This window comes from Xenopus tropicalis, chromosome 1, assembly GCF_000004195.4.
Source record: "Xenopus tropicalis strain Nigerian chromosome 1, UCB_Xtro_10.0, whole genome shotgun sequence".
NCBI lineage: Eukaryota > Metazoa > Chordata > Amphibia > Anura > Pipidae > Xenopus > Xenopus tropicalis.
Window position 1 is genome coordinate 96,312,232 of NC_030677.2, and position 20,433 is coordinate 96,332,664.

The window sequence follows — 20,433 nt, forward strand, 5'->3', positions numbered from 1 at the left end:
TGCCCAGCCTTTATAAATAACCCTCAGATTTCAGTAGGATTCCAGGAATAGACTGGTCACTTGCTGGTTCCAACAGTATTTCCTTGTGGGCCCAAGCCAAAGACAATTCCTGTCAACTTTTTCTTATTTCCCCTATAGGCCTATATGATACCTATGAAAACTAAGAATATGTACATCTAGTTGGGAGAGTGGTCCCTCAATGTCCTTGAATGCCAAGTCTGATGCTCAGAATAATAACAGGTGTATATTATATCACATTGCTCAGAATGTAGTATCTATCCGATTATTTTTCTGTACTAACAGCTTAGAACAAGCACTGCAATCAAGGATTCATAAATATTAAACACAAGTGTGTTTGACCAATTGTGTGCTGTAAAAGAGATACATTATTATCTGTCTACAGTATAGTGTTAACTATATGCTGTTTCACACACCCACAGCTCGTTTAATTCATTTATGTGATATGCTGACTGTGGAAATATGTTGAGTTAAAGTTCAATACCACAGTTAAACCAGTTATGATGCAAGTGCAAGCAATCCATCAATACAGCAATTAAAATCCTGTTCTTAAACATTAATTTTACCACTAATCAGCAAATAGTAAAAATGTGAGATTACATATTTTTGATTCTTTCAATATTACCATAGGGCAGAACCTACAGTGTTTAAAAATTTTAGGTTAACTGATGCTGTATGTTTTCAATAAAATCCATGCTGGTGTATAATATTTGCCAATTAGTAATAACATTAGTGTTTTAGATTGGGATTAAAGGACTGTATTGATGGATTGCTTGCAATCAAGTTGCAAACTTTTTGTACAGATAAGGAGAGCTCAGCAGGAAGAGGGGGTGGGGCTTCATGCTGTAACAGGAAGTAGAGGAAAGTAGCTGTAGATTTCAATTTATAATTCAGAAACCAGTTCAGACTAAATGCAGGGACTAAGGTATGTTTTTGGGGGGTTGTTCAGAATAATTTTAAAAATAGAAAAAAAAAAAGTTTACTTTTTATCTTAATCATCATTTAATTTCTTACACACTTACTTACAAGAAACTGAGGGCAAAAATAATTATTAACTACAACTACAGTTCTTGTGTTGTTATAGGAGAATCTAGTCAATATAGTTTTAGGTTGAATAATAAATGCAATAGGTCCTATATTTACATTTTGTTATACTAGGGTGTTATACATCAAACTGTACCTGGAAAAAATATTTACTGTTCATAATCTTTATTAAGATCAACAAGAAAATCACACCCTTTGCCAATGCTTACAGGAACAATAAAAAGAAAACACCAGCCCAATGAGAAGCCATGTGTATAAACAAACCTTCTCTTTCCTTAGTTGTAGCCCATTAGGCTGTGAGATGTAAAACAGTTCATACAAATGGCTTCTTAATGGATTTGTTTTGATTGTGTGCATAAAAAAAATTTAAGTATGAATGCGACTTTACTTTTAATTTCAGATTTTGTCCAGTTAAACACAATAAAAAAAAAATATTAAATAAAACCAAATATTAGGCACCCCCCAGTGATTGTAATAATTTACCTGATACCTTGGGCCGGCGCCCCTGTCTGCAGAAAATTGCACCGGCTTGGGGTGCCTGCAAGCAATCCTCTTCCGCCTATCTTCTTTGCGATCCTGGGGCAGATGCATGCAAACATGCACAGTACAGTGAAAAAGCTTGCTTTTTAGTTAAAGTTTGGCTTCTCACTCTACTACACATGCACAAGTGGCGAGAAGACAGAAGAAAGAAGAGGATCACTTGCTTGCAGTACCCCGGGCAGGTGCAGTTTTCTTCTAACAGACCCAGGTTATCAGGTAAGTGATTACAATCACTGGGGGGTGCCTAACATTTTGGCACCCCCATAGTGATCATATAATTCCTTCTTTAAGGTACTGGGCAACTCTATGTACATTTCTTATTTGCACCGTGCAATTTTGTTTCAAATTTTAATATGTAAATTTGGGTTTTAAATTCAATATGACAAATCTTTTTTGGAAGATTTGGTATTTGGCAAAAACCAATAATTAGGATATGTTGCGTGCCATGTGACCAGTTAATTATGCATTAATAGATACACCAGAGTTCCATCAATCTAAATCTGCAAGATTTAGATTTTATTTAGTGTTCAGCCAAAAGAAATTTAAACCCTTAAAATAATGTGGCTTTAGGGTAATGGACAACTTTGTATCTATTTTTTTTTAAGATTTGGCAAAAAAACAAAAATGATGAAATATTGAATGCCATGCGATATATTTTGTATAAATACATATACAACACTTTCATCAAGATGTTGCAAAAAAAAAATACAATACTGTGTATATTTCTTTCTAATAGGACAATAAAGCAATCACCTAGACTTCCTGTTGCTTCTTGCCTAGTAAGTGAATTTTCCTTTACAAGGGACAAAACAATTTTCACAAGATGCTTAAAAGGAGAAGGAAAGACATTTTACTACAAAGCAATATGCCACATTAGTGCCACCTAGAACTCATTCATTTTGCAGAATGCTTTACCATACCAGAGTCCTAGACGCTCCCTCCGTTTGTTTAAGATTGCAGCTGCCATTTTAGCTAATGCAGGAAAAATGTCCATGTGTTAGGGTAATGGTGCATGGGACGTTTCCTTCCCACAGGCAGTAAAGTAAATCACATTTACATTACTATTGCCCCATGTAGTATTGCAGATTTATCACAGGTGACAAAGTGTTCCGTGTGTCATGCCATTGTCCTAAGTGCCCTAAATGTGAATAACGGGAAGTACTATTAGTACTTATTAGTCACTAGCTCAGGATCATTTTCTTCCTCTGGAGATATCTCCTGGGCTTTGGGGATATCTAGATAGTAAATTTGTTTTTCAAAGTTTCCTTAAATGGGTTGTTTACCTTTAGTATGATATTCGGAGACCAGTCATCCAAAGTTTCCTTTGCAAGTAAACTTTGGGCGACTTAGTGATGCATATGCCTTCTCACCGGTGGTTCACATTATTGCTGGTGGGAAGGCATTTCGGGGAGATTTAGCTGTAGCAGAAATTTATCATGGATGATTAATCTCCACGTGGGACATTAGCCTTAGATCACAAATATGTCAGCACAACATCACAACAATAATGTGTTAGTCATAAATTCATTTTCTCATCCCAAAACCAGGACAAAAAAATGAATTTTATTGAAACACTGATTTCTCTGTTCACAGAAGAATGCCTGTCACAGGTAGATCTCTTATTTTTGCAGCAGCACACTTTTACTTCATGCACCATGAGGCAAAGATAAACACAATTTCAGGGAGGTGCATTCCAGAACACTGGAATGAGGAATTACAGGAATAGGATTTCTCAATCAGACATGAAACAGCACTGTAATGACTTGCTGCTAACAATTAACTTTTGTTCGTGTTACAGGGACAAGGACACATCTATACCATCTATAGAGAAAAGCTGAGTTTGAAATATTAGCAAAATATTTGAAATATAGTCAGAAACAGCAGTGAACAGAAATACGAACAGATTCTGCTTTCAGTTGTAATTACATTTAAATTGGAAAAAGTGTCATGAATAATGTAAAGTTTCTCAGAATTATATTCTGTTTTATTAGATCAAATTTCATTTTTGGGTTTCACTCCTGTCACATTAAGCAGCAAACCTCAGCAGAGATTCTTCAGGAGATACTTCCTGCATGAGTAACTTAAGCTTTTATTTTGACCTGGACAACACCAGGACAGAACAACAGGGCTTTAATGTTACACATTTATGATGTGTTAAGTTAAACTAAAACAAAAAAACGTATAAAGCAAAAGTGCTTAGAAGAGCACCTTGAGCAATTATACAGTAAGTTGTATGGGTGAAAATATATGGCTTTTAAAACACAAAAACTTTCAACTTGGTAGCCAAGTCTGAAGTTCTCTTATTAAAGTAGTTTTATAACATCATGCAGAAATATTTCTCTTGCTGCCTTTGCAGAAGAAAGCAATGTGGTCGGGTCCCTTTTATACAATTTATGTGACTACAAATATGCAGAGCACAAATGTTCTGTTGCGTACTCAACGCTGCACCTTCAATTAGGCTTTGCTTATTTTTCTATAAACTGCATAGTTGGAATTGCTAACTTTGTTAAACAATACAATGCTATTTTTAGTAATGTAATACAGGACTATTTAATAGGGATTATGCATAAAACAAGAACGGCTGAAGGGGAAAACAGTCATAGAGCAAATGTCACTTGGAGTTTCTAGGATTCGAAAAAGTAAGCAAACAAAACAATGACATACCTGTTTTGCTACATTGAAAGGGGCAGTTTCAGTTGCAGAATGACCTATTCTAAACAACTTTTATTTGGTCTCTATATTTTTATTCCTTACAGTTTTTGCATTCAAAAGGGGGTCACTGACCCTGGCAGCCAAAAACTATTGGTCATTTAGATACTTTCCTATTCATGTTACAGTTTCTTATTCGTACCACTACATTAGTCAGGATAATGTTTCTTTCACACACAGATGAAACTCTTAACAAAAATTCTGAGTCTCATTATAACAATTCTTAAATTTTGGAGGTGAGCGAGGGCAACCCAATACACACACTAATACAAAAAGAAACGGAAGAAAAAAAAAAAAAAACAAGACATTTCCCAAGAAAGAAGGAAACCTTTCTGTATAAGCAAGGGGGATTTTATACATCCGGCATATTAGCATTAGCCCTTGGGCATTCCTTAGCATTGCATTTGCATTTTAGTTTTACTTTAAATAATATTGTTACAGCAACATTACAAATTTAAATTTAGAAATATTACACACCACAATTGTTTTTTTTTCTTTTTAACACCTGCGGGAATGCCAACAATTTGTTAAAATAGTACATAGCATAGCAAACGCCACAGGCACAAGTGCTCCATGGTTATGTCCTTGCAATTTTGGGTTGCTTAGTGCTCCAGCTCTTATGCTCTGGCAATAGCTCTGGTTTTCTATGTTTTCAACTGCATGTCAATGGTACATTCTCTGCTTTGAGTGGGGTTCATATTGGGGTTTCACAGGGGAGGTTATTGTAAGTAATGTATCAGTATTTGCAAATAACACAAAACTTTGCAACATAATTAATTCAATGTAGAAAATAGCATTCTTGCAGCAGGATCTTGATAAACTGGAAATCTGGGCATCTAAATTGCAGATTAGATTCGGTATTGATAAGTGTAAGGTCATGCACCTGAGGTCTAAATATATGCAAGTCATTTACACCCTTAATGGGACTGCATTAGGCAAATCCATAATGGAGAAGGACCTTGGGGTCCTTGTATATAATACACTTGGCTGTAGCAAGCAGTGCCAGGCAGAAGTTGCAAGGGCAAAAATGGTATTAATTTAATGTATTAAAAGGGACTTAGATTTCCAGGACGGTTATTCTTCCATATGCTATATTTTCCTAGTGTAGTTTACAGTGTACGTTCCTTAACATTAACATTAACATTCACTCACAATAGTGGATTCTATTGATGGAGACAAAGTGTTTTCAAAGTGTGGCAGGAAATCAGAGTACTCAATTAGAAACCTCCCCCTCCACCTCAGCTCTGGCACTGGATTTTGCCGTGGATGGTAAATTATAAGTATTTTTTTTTAGAGTTCTTTAGCTCACTATTTGTATTAAAAAATATTAGTTTGTGGGAGCTGCCACAGTGGCATAACAATCGATGAAGCCGATGCCGCAGTCAAGGAAGGGCCAGGACTGCAAGGTCTGCTTCCTCCATTTTTCATTTAAGATTTACAGGCAAGTGCAGGAGGGGGCAAGAAATGCAACATAGCATAGGGATGGCATGTCAGGGCCTGGGTACGTTTGCTACTCTAAGTCAAGCCCTTCTTAAGATTTTTTATGCAGGGGAGTCCAGCACAGAATAGTTACGCCATGAGCTGCCATTATTAACAGAGTAGATTTTTAACACCTGAATGATATCCATGCACAAATGAAGGGCATAAGAGTAGAAACATGTGCAAAATAAATGACTAAACTACAGGATTCAAACAGCCAGTATTAGCATACTGTAGGTGTAAGCACCAGTAAGTAACATGACGTGGGAACGAGAGAAGCTTTTTATGGGAGGCGATCATTAGACTCTGTTTATAACATCTTGATAACTGTGTAGACAGGAAATTGATGATATATTAATCATTACAAATGTGTCAACTGAAATAAACTTGTTTTGATTTGGTTAATGAAGTAGCTGAACATGGGCAGCGTGTGTAACCATAACAAAACTACCGTTTAATTTAAATAACAGACTATTTATACAGATGCAACAAATGCCAGTCAGATTATTAAGATAATATTCCAGCATGACTACGGGGACATATGTTTTCTGAACAGGAAGATAGGCTAATCATAATATATGATGTGATGGTAGGCTAGTTACACAAAAGGCCGGTTTACCCAAAGGGTAAACCAGTGTAACAAATGAATGGATTATATACTACTTGCTGCAGCAGCTTTCTTCTTATGGTCAAGACCATACAGATATATTTTCACCCATATTTGATCATTGTAGGGCATACCATAAATGTCACCAACAGATGGCACGTCTATCCACCTTCACCCACCAGTACTGTGCATGCACTAATTAGAAATAAGGGATACCCTCTTACCCCTCGGCTTTACAACCGATACTTGTCTCTAAATCCAGTAAACAACATGAATATGGCCCTGTTCACTAAGGGGGCTATTTAAAAGGCTTGCTGAGAAAAGTTTCTAGTGTTCTGGCTTAATTAACAACACTAAAAAGCTTAAGCAGTAATCAGTGGGGATCATATCTCCATATCACCTAGAAATTTAATGGGCTTCATTTGAAAAAAATTGTAACCTAATGGATGTACAGTGGATATAAAAAGTCTACACACCCCTGATAAAATGTCAGGTTCCTGCACTGTACAAAACTGAGATAAAGACAAATCATTTCAGAACTTTTTCCACCTTTAATATGACTTATAAACTGTACCACTCAATTGAAAAGCAAACTGAAATCTTTTAGGTGGAGGGAAGAAAACCAAAAAAAACTAAAATAATTTGGTTGCATAAGTGTGCACACCCTCTTCTAACTGGGGATGTAGCTGTGTTCAGAGTTAAGCATCACATTCAAAATCATGTTAAATAGGAGTCAGCATACACCTGCCATCATTTAAAGTGCCTCTGATTAACCCCAAATAAAGTTCAGCTGCTCTAGTTGGTCTTTCCTGACATTTTTTTTAGTCACATCCCACAGCAAAAGCCATGGTCCACAGAGAGCTTCCAAAGCATCAGAGGGTACAAAAGAATTTCCAAGGCATTAGATAAACCATGGAACACAGTGAAGACAGTCATCATCAAGTGGAGAAAATATGGCACAACAGTGACATTACCAAGAACTGGACCTCCCTCCAAAATTGATGAAAAGACAAGAAGAAAACTGGTCAGGGAGGCTACCAAGAGTCCTACAAGCAACATTAAAGGAGCCTTTTTCAACTGTAAATTGATTAATCAAACTTACCTTTTCTTGGTCGCGAATTCCTCTTCTTATCTTCATTTTGATCACACTTTGCCTCCCATTCTTGCCATCGTCTAATCTGTTCCTGCCTCATTTTAAAGAACAGGATTTGCTTCTGTTCCTCACTAAGTTCAGCCAGTAGTTCTGGGTCGATGTACATATCAGCTAATATTTGTTTAAGCATTGTTGAAAATGATCTTAGTACAGAAATATTACCCCCAAAAAAAGAAGTGATTTAGGGACAGACTCCAGTTATAGAATTTTCCCTCTGTATATAACGAATGTCCGTGTTTCACAACAGGAGAATGTACGTGTGGAATACAGGAATTGATTTATTAGTTAACAGTGTATCCATGTTTCCTGTAAAACAAAACAAACACACTAATTATTTAAACATAAATTTTGTATTTAAGACACAATTTTTGATTATGCATTAAAACATATGGATATACTACAATGCCAAAAGTATTTAAGCACCATGAATAAGCCTGGGTTTGGCAAACACTTGAAGGTGTAATGCCTACTTCAAAGTTTGATGAAGGAGATATAGTGGCTTGGCCCCCTAATAACTGAAGTTTAAAGATACAGAATACAACAATATTCTTCAGGATACCAGGTACCAGATACTTAAGTTATTATTAATAAATATTTATAAAGTATCAATATGTTCCACAGTGCTGTTAATAAATAGTTTGAACACTGACTATGAGCCAGGTTTGATCATCTGAAGTCTGAGACCAACCTCACTAAAGCATTTGTGACAAATTCCACTAACACTGTTCCAATGTAGAAAGACTTGTCTGCTTACTGCTAGTTTTGTCACTCTTACAGATCTGACTGGTTCTTTTTTAGGGCAAAGCCTGTTAGAGTGCCAAAGGGAGGATCAAAGTTTTATTAATACCTTTATTTCAGAATGATTTTGGACAGGCAAATATCTGGATTCTTTTGGTAATAAAGTGTAAGAGAAAATAAGGCATTTAGTAGTATAATAGTAAACACTGAAGTTTTGGGCATGTTTCCCATTTTGATTGCACACCAGTAAGCATTAATTCATGCTAATGGCAAAACAACCCTACTGACAAAATGAATTTTATTGTACAAACTTTTTCTATCACCTATTAAAGAGGACCTGTCACCTACACCTAGAAAACTGTAATATAGAATTAAACATGGAATCCAAATACCTTTTTTTTTAAATAATATAAATGTATTTAAATATCTGAATTGTCAGTAATATATTGTTAATTATATATTGTCAATTACTTTCACTTTCCATTCAGTGCTTATCCTAATACGGAAATATAAAAATACAGGAAGGCAGGTATTTTTTCCAAAAAAGGTGGCAACCTAGTCAGGCCAACTTCCAACACATAGAGTAGATACTGGTGCACAAACGTGTAAGTATGCATTTTGGTGCCAACAGGGGCCCCTTTGGCCCCTAGTGCCACCCTGAGGCAGCCTAGGGGATGCCATCCCCCCACCCCTCTTCACTTAGGTTTTTGCACCAGAGGTGGCCAAGGGAGTGCTGCATCGCTAGTCAGAATCTCGGCTCTTCACGTTACTAGGAGCAGATTTTTGCTGCCCCTCATAACTCCAGGGCCGCTGTCACCTGAGGCCTCATGGAACAGCACCCCTAGGCACCAAAATCCACTCTGTGAGCCTGCACCCAGGGAAACACAGTGGCTCTGGGTGCAGACACAGGAAAAGCTGATGTTAGCCAAGGAGTCCGAAAATCAGCCCTGTGTGGCAGTAACCTTACTGCTTCCATAACCATGTCAGTAACTGTACTGCTTCCATAACCATGTCAATACAATACAATACATTTAGAACACTGTTCTAAATGTCAGTCAGATTACTTAACAAATAACTCACTGGCACTCTCCTCTTACAGGAAAATCTCAGTGTTTGCTCAAGTCAAGCTGTACAAATTTAAGTGAGGAAAATAGTTGCTGCATTCTTTTTAAGTTTCTCATTGGATTTAAATATGAACTTGACCCTCCCAAGGCTCCACAGCTAGAAATGAGGACAATTTTTGCTACACCCTGATCCAATGTGCATTCCCAGTAAGCCCTACTCCTGAATTGTATGCTAGAATTCTAAAAATATAATGCATTATAGAATGATTTAAATATTTATTATTATGAATAATAAATGCATTAAAGAATAATTATAAACATTTGTAATAGGTTAAAAATATAATTATTGATAGTAAATGTAATGAAAACAATATTTTTAAAGTTTTGTTGTGTAAGACCCTAAGACTAATGCCACACAGGGCGTATTCTCAGCCTGCGAATAAGCACAGTTCAAGAATCCACCCCTACACTTTAAAAATCAAATTGTTATGCTTGCACACGGGGCCACATGCTTCCACACTAAAGTGGAATTTGAATGTGTGCAGATTTAAAAATAAATATCCTAATATACACTGGATACAAAAAGTCTACACACCCCTGCAAAATGGCAGGTTTTTGTTTAATAACAAAACGAAACTGAGATAAATCTTCTTTAGAACTTATTCCATCTTTATTGCAAAATTGCCATAAAAAAAATAACATACAAAAAACCTGGTTGCGTTACTGAGTGGATGCATTCTGAATGTGAATGCATCCACATGTGCATGTGAATGCAAGGATGCATTTAGAATCAATCACATTCAATGTCATCTCAAATAGTAGTTAGTATATAAAGTGGCTCAGATAAAGTTTGGCTTTTCGTATCAGATTATTCCTCGTACTCCAAAAGCTATGGTCCACAAAAAACTTTCAAAACATGAAAAGAATCTCATTATAGAAAGGTATTAATCAGGACAGAGGTACAAAAAAAGTATCAAATCATTAAACATTCCATAGAGCAATGGCGAAAATATGGCTCAACGGTGACTGCTCACAAACAGAGCACTGTGGAAGGGTCACGCAGAAAACAGCGCTCCATATGCGCATCCTTGTAGCTTGTATGTGAGCTACAAGGATGCACATGTGCACGATCCTGAGCGGGAGAGGGAGAGAATGGGGATGGCCACTGGGCGCATCATCATAATAGCACCATACACAAAGTGAATCATGGTGGAGACATGCTTTGGCGTCGCTTTTCATGGGCTGGAACTGGTGCTTTAGTCAAAGTGGATGCAATCATGAGTAGCTCCAAGTATCAGTCTATTTTGTCAAAACCTTTAAGCATTTGCTAGGAAGTTGAAGATGAAGAGGAACTTTACCTTTCAGAATGAAAGCATACATCTAAATCAACAAAAAAATGGCTTCATCAAAGGAAGATCAATGTTCTGGAATGGCCCAGCCAGATCCCTGAATCCGACGCATCTGGAACAAGTTCATACAGGATTTATCTCGGTTTCTTTTTAGAATTAGACAAAAAACAGCCTTTTGCAGCAATGTGTAGACTTATTATGTCCAATTTACCAACTATCCGTATTATATCCAACATTTTCAGGTATTTATTCCAATTCCACTTGTTGAGGGCTCCAACCAACACCTTAATTCATTATTAGGAAAGTGTTATTAATAAAATTAAATTACCCTTTTGTAATTCATGATTTTAAAAACAACAATTTATAAGATAAACCAGTGACTGGCCAATCTACTAATTCATAACAATAGAAAAAACCTCAATAAAAAATAGAGACACATATATACTAAAACCACTTTTTAAAACTCATATAAGTTTCTCAATCAATAATTGAAAATTCATTCAGTTTTTAAGCAGTACAATACTGTTGCTAAAGTGCAGACTGTTCAGCAATTTTAAAGTACATTTTATTAATGAGTTAAAATACACTTATGTGCTAAAGTGGATCTGGAGATTTTTTTTTTGCCACTACGACCAGGCCTAGTTTTGCCATGTACAGCCTGTTTTTTTCTCAACAAGCTTCAGTCCAATAACAGGCCTGCAATTGAGGACTGTCCCAGACTGCCCCAGGTGAGTGATTGGTTTACAAAAAATTTGGTCAGAAAAGCCAATAATTGTTCATGTAAGCCAACATTTGAATTTAAAGCATACAGATCTGAACCTATTCCAAGGTTATTAGACTGGCTATTGTAAAATCTAGAATATCACAGACAGGGCCGGAACTAGGGGTAGGCAGAAGAGGCAGCTGCCTAGGGCGCAACGACTGAGGGGCGCCAGGCAGGAACCTCTCCTGCCTACTCCTAGTCTGCAATCTGTTTCGCGACGCTTCTTATCGCACATCGCCGCCGTCCCCCCTCGCGCGTTCCATCTGCGCAAAATACACAGGGGGGGGGGGGTGCAGGGGCGAGGTGGCCGACCGGGTCACAGATTATGTTGGTGATAGGGTTGCCACCTTTTCTATAAAAAGATACCAGCCTTTCTATATTTTCAACCTTATTTCATATTAATAACATTGATATCAACCATTATTGATAGTGTGCACAGGAGTACAACCCCCTAAGCTTCGCTGCTGGATTTAGCCAAAAGTGTCTGACAGCAGGGAGGGGGATTTATGAAAACTAAATCTGGATAATGAGTGCCTTTATAACAAGTGCCCTGGTCTACAGTCTACTGATGAAGTGCTACTCAAGACAAAGTGAGAACTGTCAAACCATGTAAAATATCAAAAATGCATAATTATGCAAAAAAAGAGTCCACATATTGCTGCAAATGACCAGTTGAACTGTTTATTAGACATGTTTACAAAATATGGTATGAAGTGCATACAATTTAATATGCAATCAGACTGTAATCCCATTAGCTCAACAACTTGCATTTAATGGGAGTGTCCCTAGTAACCATTTTACAACACCACATAAATGTTAGCTAGTTAAGTAGATAATATCCCGCATGGCTACTTAAAACATTAATCTAGATGCATGTTTTGTGCTGCCATACATCTATATTAATTGGCAGTTATAGTATTTATGTGAAGTCTATGATTGTATAAGGTTTTTTTTTATGTATTGTATAGTACAATAAATCATTTTATACTTTTTACACTTGTAGTTATTGCGAGTGCCAGTCCTTTTTTTCCCTACATTAATGTACAGTTATAACAATTGCTGATATAAAATGTAGCTGACATTCATGAAATGGTTAAGAAGAAATAAAAGTTAAATACTATTTAACAAAAAGCCCTTTTGTTATCAGCAAAATTGCATCACAGTTTCTGACCTTTCCACGAATTCTACTCCATTCATGTCTAATATAAGGGCCTGTATCTACTGCTACTGGAAGAGAAATATTTCATATAATAGCCTGCTCTTTTTTTTTCTTTCTTTATTACAGCATGAATGGGGACTATGTAAAATACAGGTGTAGTATTTGAAAAGGATTTGCAATCGAAATGTGTATTTGTAAATGAAAATAGTATGTAGAACACTGTATTGTTTAAAACAGTGTTGTTTTGGGGGAAAATGTCATACTCCTTAAACTGCGAAGTTGTAGAGGAAAGTTTGTACCAGACCCAGAAATGCAGAACAGCTGGTCAACTGTTTACCTGTTAGAATGCTAACATCTGACTTGTTATAGTTCAATAAAAAAGTCAATACCTTGTTCGAAATAGGAACAAAGCACTGCAAGATTAGGCATAGGCCCTACCCTGGCTGTCACGTCTTCACACTGACTAGGAATACCTCTGCCTATGGCTGACCGAGACCGAGACTAGGGGGCATTTCCAGGTGGTGCCCTACATTCAGTCAGCTTCCCACATTACATTAAAGGGGTTTTTAAACCATTAAAATGTTGTGTAATTAAAGAAAAATGATGTTCCATTATATATTAATTGCAAATTTGCTGTTTTTCAAGTGTATTGTAAATGTTATTGAATAAAGTGTCTGCCTCTTGCTGTTCTCTTCACTGCTGCTTCTGACAATTGAAACAGTATAGCCCTCTTCAAGCTGTGGCTTCATTTCCCACAATTCTTTGAACATGCTGTTCACTGTGTGATAGGGAATATTATTTCAGTTGTACATGTAGTCAGAAACAGAAGAGACTACAAAGGGGCAGAAAGATGCTGCTTTCAATAGCACATACATTCATAAGTAATCTTAAAACAACCAAAAGTGTGTAATTATGGTATACTGGCAAGTTGCAAAACTTTGCATTTTTAGTTTAAAGTTACTTTAAGGGTGTAGACACACAGAGCTACTAGTTGCAGCTACTTGTCACAGTTACAGAAATAGACAATACCTATCATCCACCAATAAGCGTCTCTACATGTGTTTCAGCGGAGGCAATTCTCAGTATTGTCTATGACTGGGTATTTTCTGGTGTTTAGTAGCCGCAGGACACGCTGCTACCATAAGGCGGGTTGAGAAACTTGCCTCAGGCGGCAGTGCCCCCAAAGTTATCAGGGGCAGCAAAAAGCTGCTCCTGGTAACTTTAAGAGCCGAATTTCTGAGTTTTAAACTGGAAATTCGGCTATGCCAGTGCAGAGCGCACAATTGCACTTTCCACACTAGCGATGCGGCCCCCCTGGACCCCATTCGGTGCTGTGAAGGTAAGCATGGGGTTCCAAGGGGGGGGGGGGCGGCACCGGTGGTGCTCGGGTGGCCCAGGGGCCAAAAACCCCCCTGAGTAGCCATGACAAGTAGCTGCTACTTGTAGCTCTGTGTGTCCACTTGTCAAGTGGAATTACCAGTTTTTTTTTTCTGCAATGGCTTGCTAAAATCAACAAAGCAATCAACAGGTGACAGAATCCAACAGGATTGTCAATAGCAGTTCCCTACACATTTAACATTCCTAATGAATTCCATCACCAAGCTCCTGACATAATGATGGCATCATTCATGCACAGCCTAAACTATTTTGATGTAACAAATCTGACAGTGGAATGCTGGGACTGTATCTGCACAAGTGCAGAAGCTTGCCAATGCTTCCACTGGGCTGGATGACCTTGATATGGCTTCTACCTTTACAGGGAAGCACAAACACATCTTATGTATCCATTTCATAAAATAACCCTGAGAAAGTTGCTAAAGGTATACAAATGTTGCAGAAAGCCACAAAACTTTTAAATAAACATGTAAACGGCATTATTAACATGGCTTTAAAGCGCTGATTGTTGTAAGCCAATGCATATACTGTATATGCTTTGTTTGTTTGTTTTTTTAATCATAGGGCTACTTTTATGCGATGCACCAAGCCAGGTATGAAACAGCTGGTCACATGACAAGTGGCAATTAGGGGAGAATCAGGCTCATTAACACGTGCATAATTACCGGTTTTAACGCCTTCAATGTTACATGCCGGTTTGCCACATGACTGTGACTCACAATGGAATAAAAGATGTGTTAATTGTTTTAGAATGATGCTATTTTCTCAACAGTGTGCATAATGATATTGCTGTATACTTTCACAACTGGTCTTTCCCTAAAACAAACCCGGCCGAGCTCCCAGCAGTTACTAAAGTATTTGTGGAAGGGATGGGTGGGGTGCCTGTAACAGCGCCTAGCACTGCGCGCATTGGCTCACTATATTATACAATAGAAATGTTTAACCCCCCAGAAAAACAATAGCTCTGCTTCCTCAACTTGCTTTTGGAAGCGTTTTGTGCAAGGCAACTAAAACGCTTTCACATTTCAAATCCATTTTTATCGACTTCTTCCAACAACTCCAGCGCAATGGTGCCACAAATATAGCGCCACCACCAAGGAAAACGTACCGAAAGCGCAAAGTGGCAACAGCAAATCTTATGCAGGAAGAAGTGCAAAGCGCACAGCAACCGCAAATTATCTGGGATGTGTTTGTTAATTCTGCCTTACCTGTGCGAGGTAAGGAACTGCCCTTGAAAGTCCCAATACACAAACTGTCAGTAAGGCGCTTTCTGTAGAACTGAACACACTCCTTGGAACAAGGAAACACAAAAGAGAAAGAATACAGATGTTTCATACATACCGGAATATGAGAGATCCCCAGGGAAACAGCACAATGACAATCCCGTCCCCGCACTTAAGGAAGTACAACTAAACCACAGTTTGTCTCTTGAGCTGGGGTGAAATCCGCACTACTATGTTTGCATAACTCCTCCCCCCCTGGCGCTGCTGCTGGATACTGGCCATTCTGTAGCTTTCCTAGAGGCTGCGTGTGAAGCGCCACCTAGTGTAATCTCTGAAAGAACTGGCAAGGACCACAATTATGGAACAGTATCATTTTGACGTCGTTTCTTATGACAGGAAAAGGTGATGTACCGTGTTAGCCAGTCAAAAAATGTTTATAGGGTAACCCTTTTGAAATAAAAAATAACAAAAGTGAAATAAAGGTGATACCTTTATTGGCTAACTAAGATAACCATAGCAAGCTTTCAGAACATTCTAGTTCCTGATTATCAGCTTGAAAAAGGAACTAGAACGTTCTGAAAGCTTGCTATGGTTATCTTAGTTAGCCAATAAAGGTATCACCTTTATACCACTTTTGTTATTTTTTATTTCAAAAGGGTTACCCTGTAAATGACAATAAGACTTGTGCTGGAGAGTCCTTTTCCATGATATATGTCATAGAGTTGTGTCTGAAGTAAACACAAAAATGTTTGGTTTTCAGACTGCTGGAGAAAATATTAGCGGGTAAGAGTACAAAATAGTAATATAGTAAGTTAAGTTGAAAAAAGACACACGTCCATTAATTTCAACCTTAATGCCTATATATAACCTGACTAACTGGGAGATCCAGAAAAAGGAAAAAAAAAACATCTGAAACCTCTCTAATTTCCTGCAGAGGGGAGAAAAAATCCTTCCTGACTCCAAGATGGCAATCGGACCTGTCCCTGGATTAATTTGTACTAAGAGCTATCTCCCATAACCCTGTTTTTCCTCACTTGCTAAAAAGCCATCCAAACCCTTCGTGAAGCTATATAATGTATAAGCCAGTATGACTTATTCAAGAAGGGAATTACACAACTACACAGCTCTCACAGTAAAAAAATATTTTCTGAATATTTAGATGGAATCACCTTTCTTCTAAACAGGGTGGGTGCCCTTGTGTCAGTTGCATGGACCTACTGGTAAATAAAGCATTAGATAGATTATTATATGACCCCTTTATAAATTTATATATAGTTATCATATCACTCTTTAAGCGCCTCTTCTCCAGTGTAAACAACCTAAACTTGGCCAGTCTTTCTTCATAACTGAGACTTTCCATACCCTTTACCAGCTTAGTTGCCTTTCTCTGTACCCTCTCTAATTCAATAATGTCCTGTTTGTGCACTGGAGACCATAACTGAATGGCATATTCTAGATGGGGCCTTACCAGCGCTCTGTAAAGGGGAAGAATAACCCCCTCCTCCCATTTTAATACAGCTCTAAACCTTGTTTGCCCTAGCAGCTGCTGCCTGGCATTGCTTGCTACAGCCAAGTTTATTATCTTCAAGGAGTCCAAGGTTCTTTTTCCTTATGGATTTGCCAAGTGCAGTCCTATTAAGCGTGCAGAGTTTTGTGTCTGCAAACACTGATACATTACTTATAATACCCTCCCCATTAATGAGAACAAGTTAAACTATAAAGGGAAGTTTGAGAACAAACTTCATGTTGGTTTGAAAAACGTGAAGTCACTAAATGAAATCTGATCTGTTGTTGGCTCCGCCCACTTTTTGGATCACCTTGGATCACAGTTGTATAGTAAAAATCACTGTGCAAAGTTTGGGAACCCTGATTTTAATAGTGTATAAATGGCAGCAATTTAAATTTCCCAACTGAAAGTCAACAAGTGACATTTGATTGGCAGTTGGTGGCACCGCCCACTTTTTCTAACCTGGAACTGCAGTTACCCAACGGGGTGGCCTCGGGGCGCCCGGAAGACAAATCCTCCGCTGGTGGTTGGTGGGTGTTCTGACTTTTTCTAACCTTGAGTCAAAGTCACCCAGTGACAAACTTTGGAAAGTTTAACAACCCTGGAATTATTACTTAAATAATGGCATCAGTTTAAATATAAACCATTGAAATTTAATGGGTGGAAATGGATTGGCTGTTGGTGGCTCTGCCCACTTGTTCTAACCCTGAATATGTAGTCAGCCAGTGACTGACTGTGCAAAGTTTGGGAACCCTGACATAAATAGTGTGAGAAAGGCAGCATTTTAAATTTAAACAAAAAAAAAAATTCAATAGGTGAATTCTGATTGGATGTTGGTGACTCCACCCACTTTTTAAAACCTAAAAATGCAGTCCCCTAATGACTGTATTAGTAAAACTGTAGGAGGAATAGCGTTTAGAAAATGGGGGGGGCGGCACGCTAAGAATAATAATAAGAAAAAGTGGAAGAATAATCTGAAGTCAAAGAACAGTATGTTGGGTCTTTCAACCCAACATAACAAAAGTGAACACAGTACAGAACCCTGAGGGACCCCACTGAGAATGTACCATTAACACCCACCCCCTGTACCAAATCCTGTAGCCAGTTTCCTATCCATGTGCAAACTACTACAGGTAGTACTACTAAGGCTGATGGCAGACGAGGTGTAGGGTGGATATTTTCAGCAATGTTGTTTGTCGGGCACCGTGTAAAATGCTTTTTCTGTATCAGTTGTAATCATATTTTTACCATAATTCAATGGAACAATTTTAGATGAAATGAAAGTTGAAGCATCATTATTTAAAAAAACTTTTAGTAGCATGTTGAGAACTGCTGTATCCTTAGATCAGGGGTCTTCAAACTATGGACCAAGGCCCGGATACGACCCCCCCCCCACCGGGCCCACCCCCACTGTGTCCTAGCATTATTAGTGTCGGCTGGTGTGATGTGGTGATGTGGCGCTCTGGGGCTGAGGCAGAGAAGTAGTAGCCAGGGGTTAGGATGCAGCGGGGGCCGGGGGGGCATAGTTTGAGGACTAACTGTAGCCCCCCAACAGTCTGAGGCACCGTGAACTGACCCCCTGTTTAAAAGTTTGAGGACCCCTGCCTTAGAGCTATAGATCTTTTGTGATAAATATAAACAAGTCAATGCAGAGGACAAAACATGTCCACTTTAGTCAGTGATTTAGGGTTTCATTTAAATTAAAACTGGCAGTTAGATTCCATTTTTTGATTCGCCCATTTGGTATCTGGCAGAAGTAACATCTGAGTTAAAAAATAAATAGCACATAGACTTATATAATATATTAATGTTCTTAAAAACATTTAAATTATGTTCAAACAACATCAAAGTCATCAAATAAATCCTAGTAAACTATTTATGCTTGTTCAGTGCTGCCTCTTTATACCAAAGTGCTTATCTACCTTTTTGCTGATGGGAAATTAATGCTATCTAGAATGTTCACAAGGAATTTTATATATACATTTTTTTTTGAGGGGGGGGGGTCCACCTACCAGTGATGAGCAAATATCTCCTGTCTTACTGTGTTGAAAAATTAGGGAAACTGTTACATTCACAAAATGCGGCTACCGCCCAAATTTATTGACGCATGTCACTTTTTTTGACAAGACTGCAACTTTTTTCTCACTCTGCGAATTTTTGTCGCAGCAAATTTTTCCATTTTGTAGGCAGGCAGAGAAAAGTGGATCCAGTCTCATTCCAAGTTCTGTGTAGCCGTGTGGACAGGCACAGCTGCATGTAGTGGAGATCTGACAAAAATGGCCATTTTGCAGTTTTCGGGCCAAACTCCGCTCCACAAAGCTGAGCCTGGCAGTGCAGCTACAAGGAATGAATCCACAATTTGTAGGCCAGCAGAGAAAAGGGGACCATACTCCAAGTTTGACTTTGGCCTATCAACTGCCAACATGATTGTTTGCTATCAACATAGAGTTATGGCAACATCAAGTACAAAGTGTTGTCAAAGAATAAAGTAATCAGTCAAAGTTTGATTAAGTAGGACTTTGGTAAGTGGCATTAATATATTTCAGAGCTTTTGTAATAACAGCTTTCAAAATAACAGCACTTCCATCAACACGATTACACACATCTGAGACCCATCTAAAAAGGGAGGGTTGTTCTTATGAGGAGGCAGCACACGATCACACAGTTTCTACTATACTGAAGATTTGGTTTTAAAGAACTCCACCAAGAAGCGCTGAGTATTTGGGGGACCACCCTATTAACTGTTACATTCAAAATAACAGATCCCATTAGATGAATACTTACAGTTAACCCTCTTCTCAATTAACTTCCCCTTTCTTATAAGCCTAACGGGGAAGCCGAAATAGAGGGAAGCATGGCATAGATATCCATTAAATAAGTAAATAGAGCTGCTGTACAAAAAACTGTTCTGCCTGTTGTTTATCCTTAACAAGTTAATGGACTCAATACTGTGGATCATTCCTGTTAAAATTCCCTATATAATGAACTCATCCTAGTATCTTAAAGGAGAACTAAAAAAAATGAATATGGCTTGAAATGCCATATATTATATACTGAACTAATTGCACCATCCTAACGCTTTAGCATCTCTCTAGTAGTAATGATCCAGGTCTTTACAGTTGTCACAGGAGCTTTTGTTAGAAGTGTCAGTGACTCTCACATGCTCAGTGTGCTCTGGGCAGCTGCTAATACACTAAGGGGCACATTTACTTACTCACAAACGGGCCGAATGCGCCCGATTGCGTTTTTTTCGTAATGATCGGCGATTTTTCGGAAAATTGACGCGACTTTTTCGTTGCCATTCCGAATGTTGCGCAAAATCTGGCGATTTTTTCGTAGCGTTACTACTTGCGCGAAAAGTCACGACTTTTTCGTAGCCTTCACGCCGAGTACGAAAGATTCGGATTCATTCAAGCTTCAGTATGGTGACTTTTCTTGGGCCAGGTTGGAGCTGCAGGGTGCCATTGAGTCCTATGGGAGGCTAGCAATAGCTGCACTGTTGCCTCAGCTCCAACTTCACAGTGGTTGGCACAGGATATGGTGCTTAAAGGGTTACACATGATAAATGTAAACAAGGCACCTGGGCCAGATGGAATACACCCTGCCCCCGAGAGAGCTAGGGGCAGAATTACAGTGGCCCTTGTTTCTGATATTCTCAGACTCGCTTTCATCAGGTATGGTACCT

At 38.3% G+C, this 20,433-nt stretch overlaps 1 protein-coding gene across 5 annotated transcripts in view; it reads right to left on the minus strand.

Moving 5' to 3' along the window:
* sh2d4a (SH2 domain containing 4A) overlaps nt 1-15,483 on the minus strand; it is a 46,310-nt gene extending 30,827 nt beyond the window's left edge. The window contains exons 1-3 of one of the 5 annotated variants that reach the window (XM_012965811.3): nt 15,360-15,482; nt 10,711-10,813; nt 7,500-7,856 (exon numbers count right to left, since the gene is read on the minus strand). In XM_012965811.3, coding sequence (XP_012821265.2) covers nt 7,500-7,680 — 181 coding nt within the window. In that variant the 5' untranslated portion in view covers nt 7,681-7,856; nt 10,711-10,813; nt 15,360-15,482. 5 annotated transcript variants of the gene reach the window in all.
* Between the last annotated feature and the right edge of the window lie 4,950 nt (nt 15,484-20,433).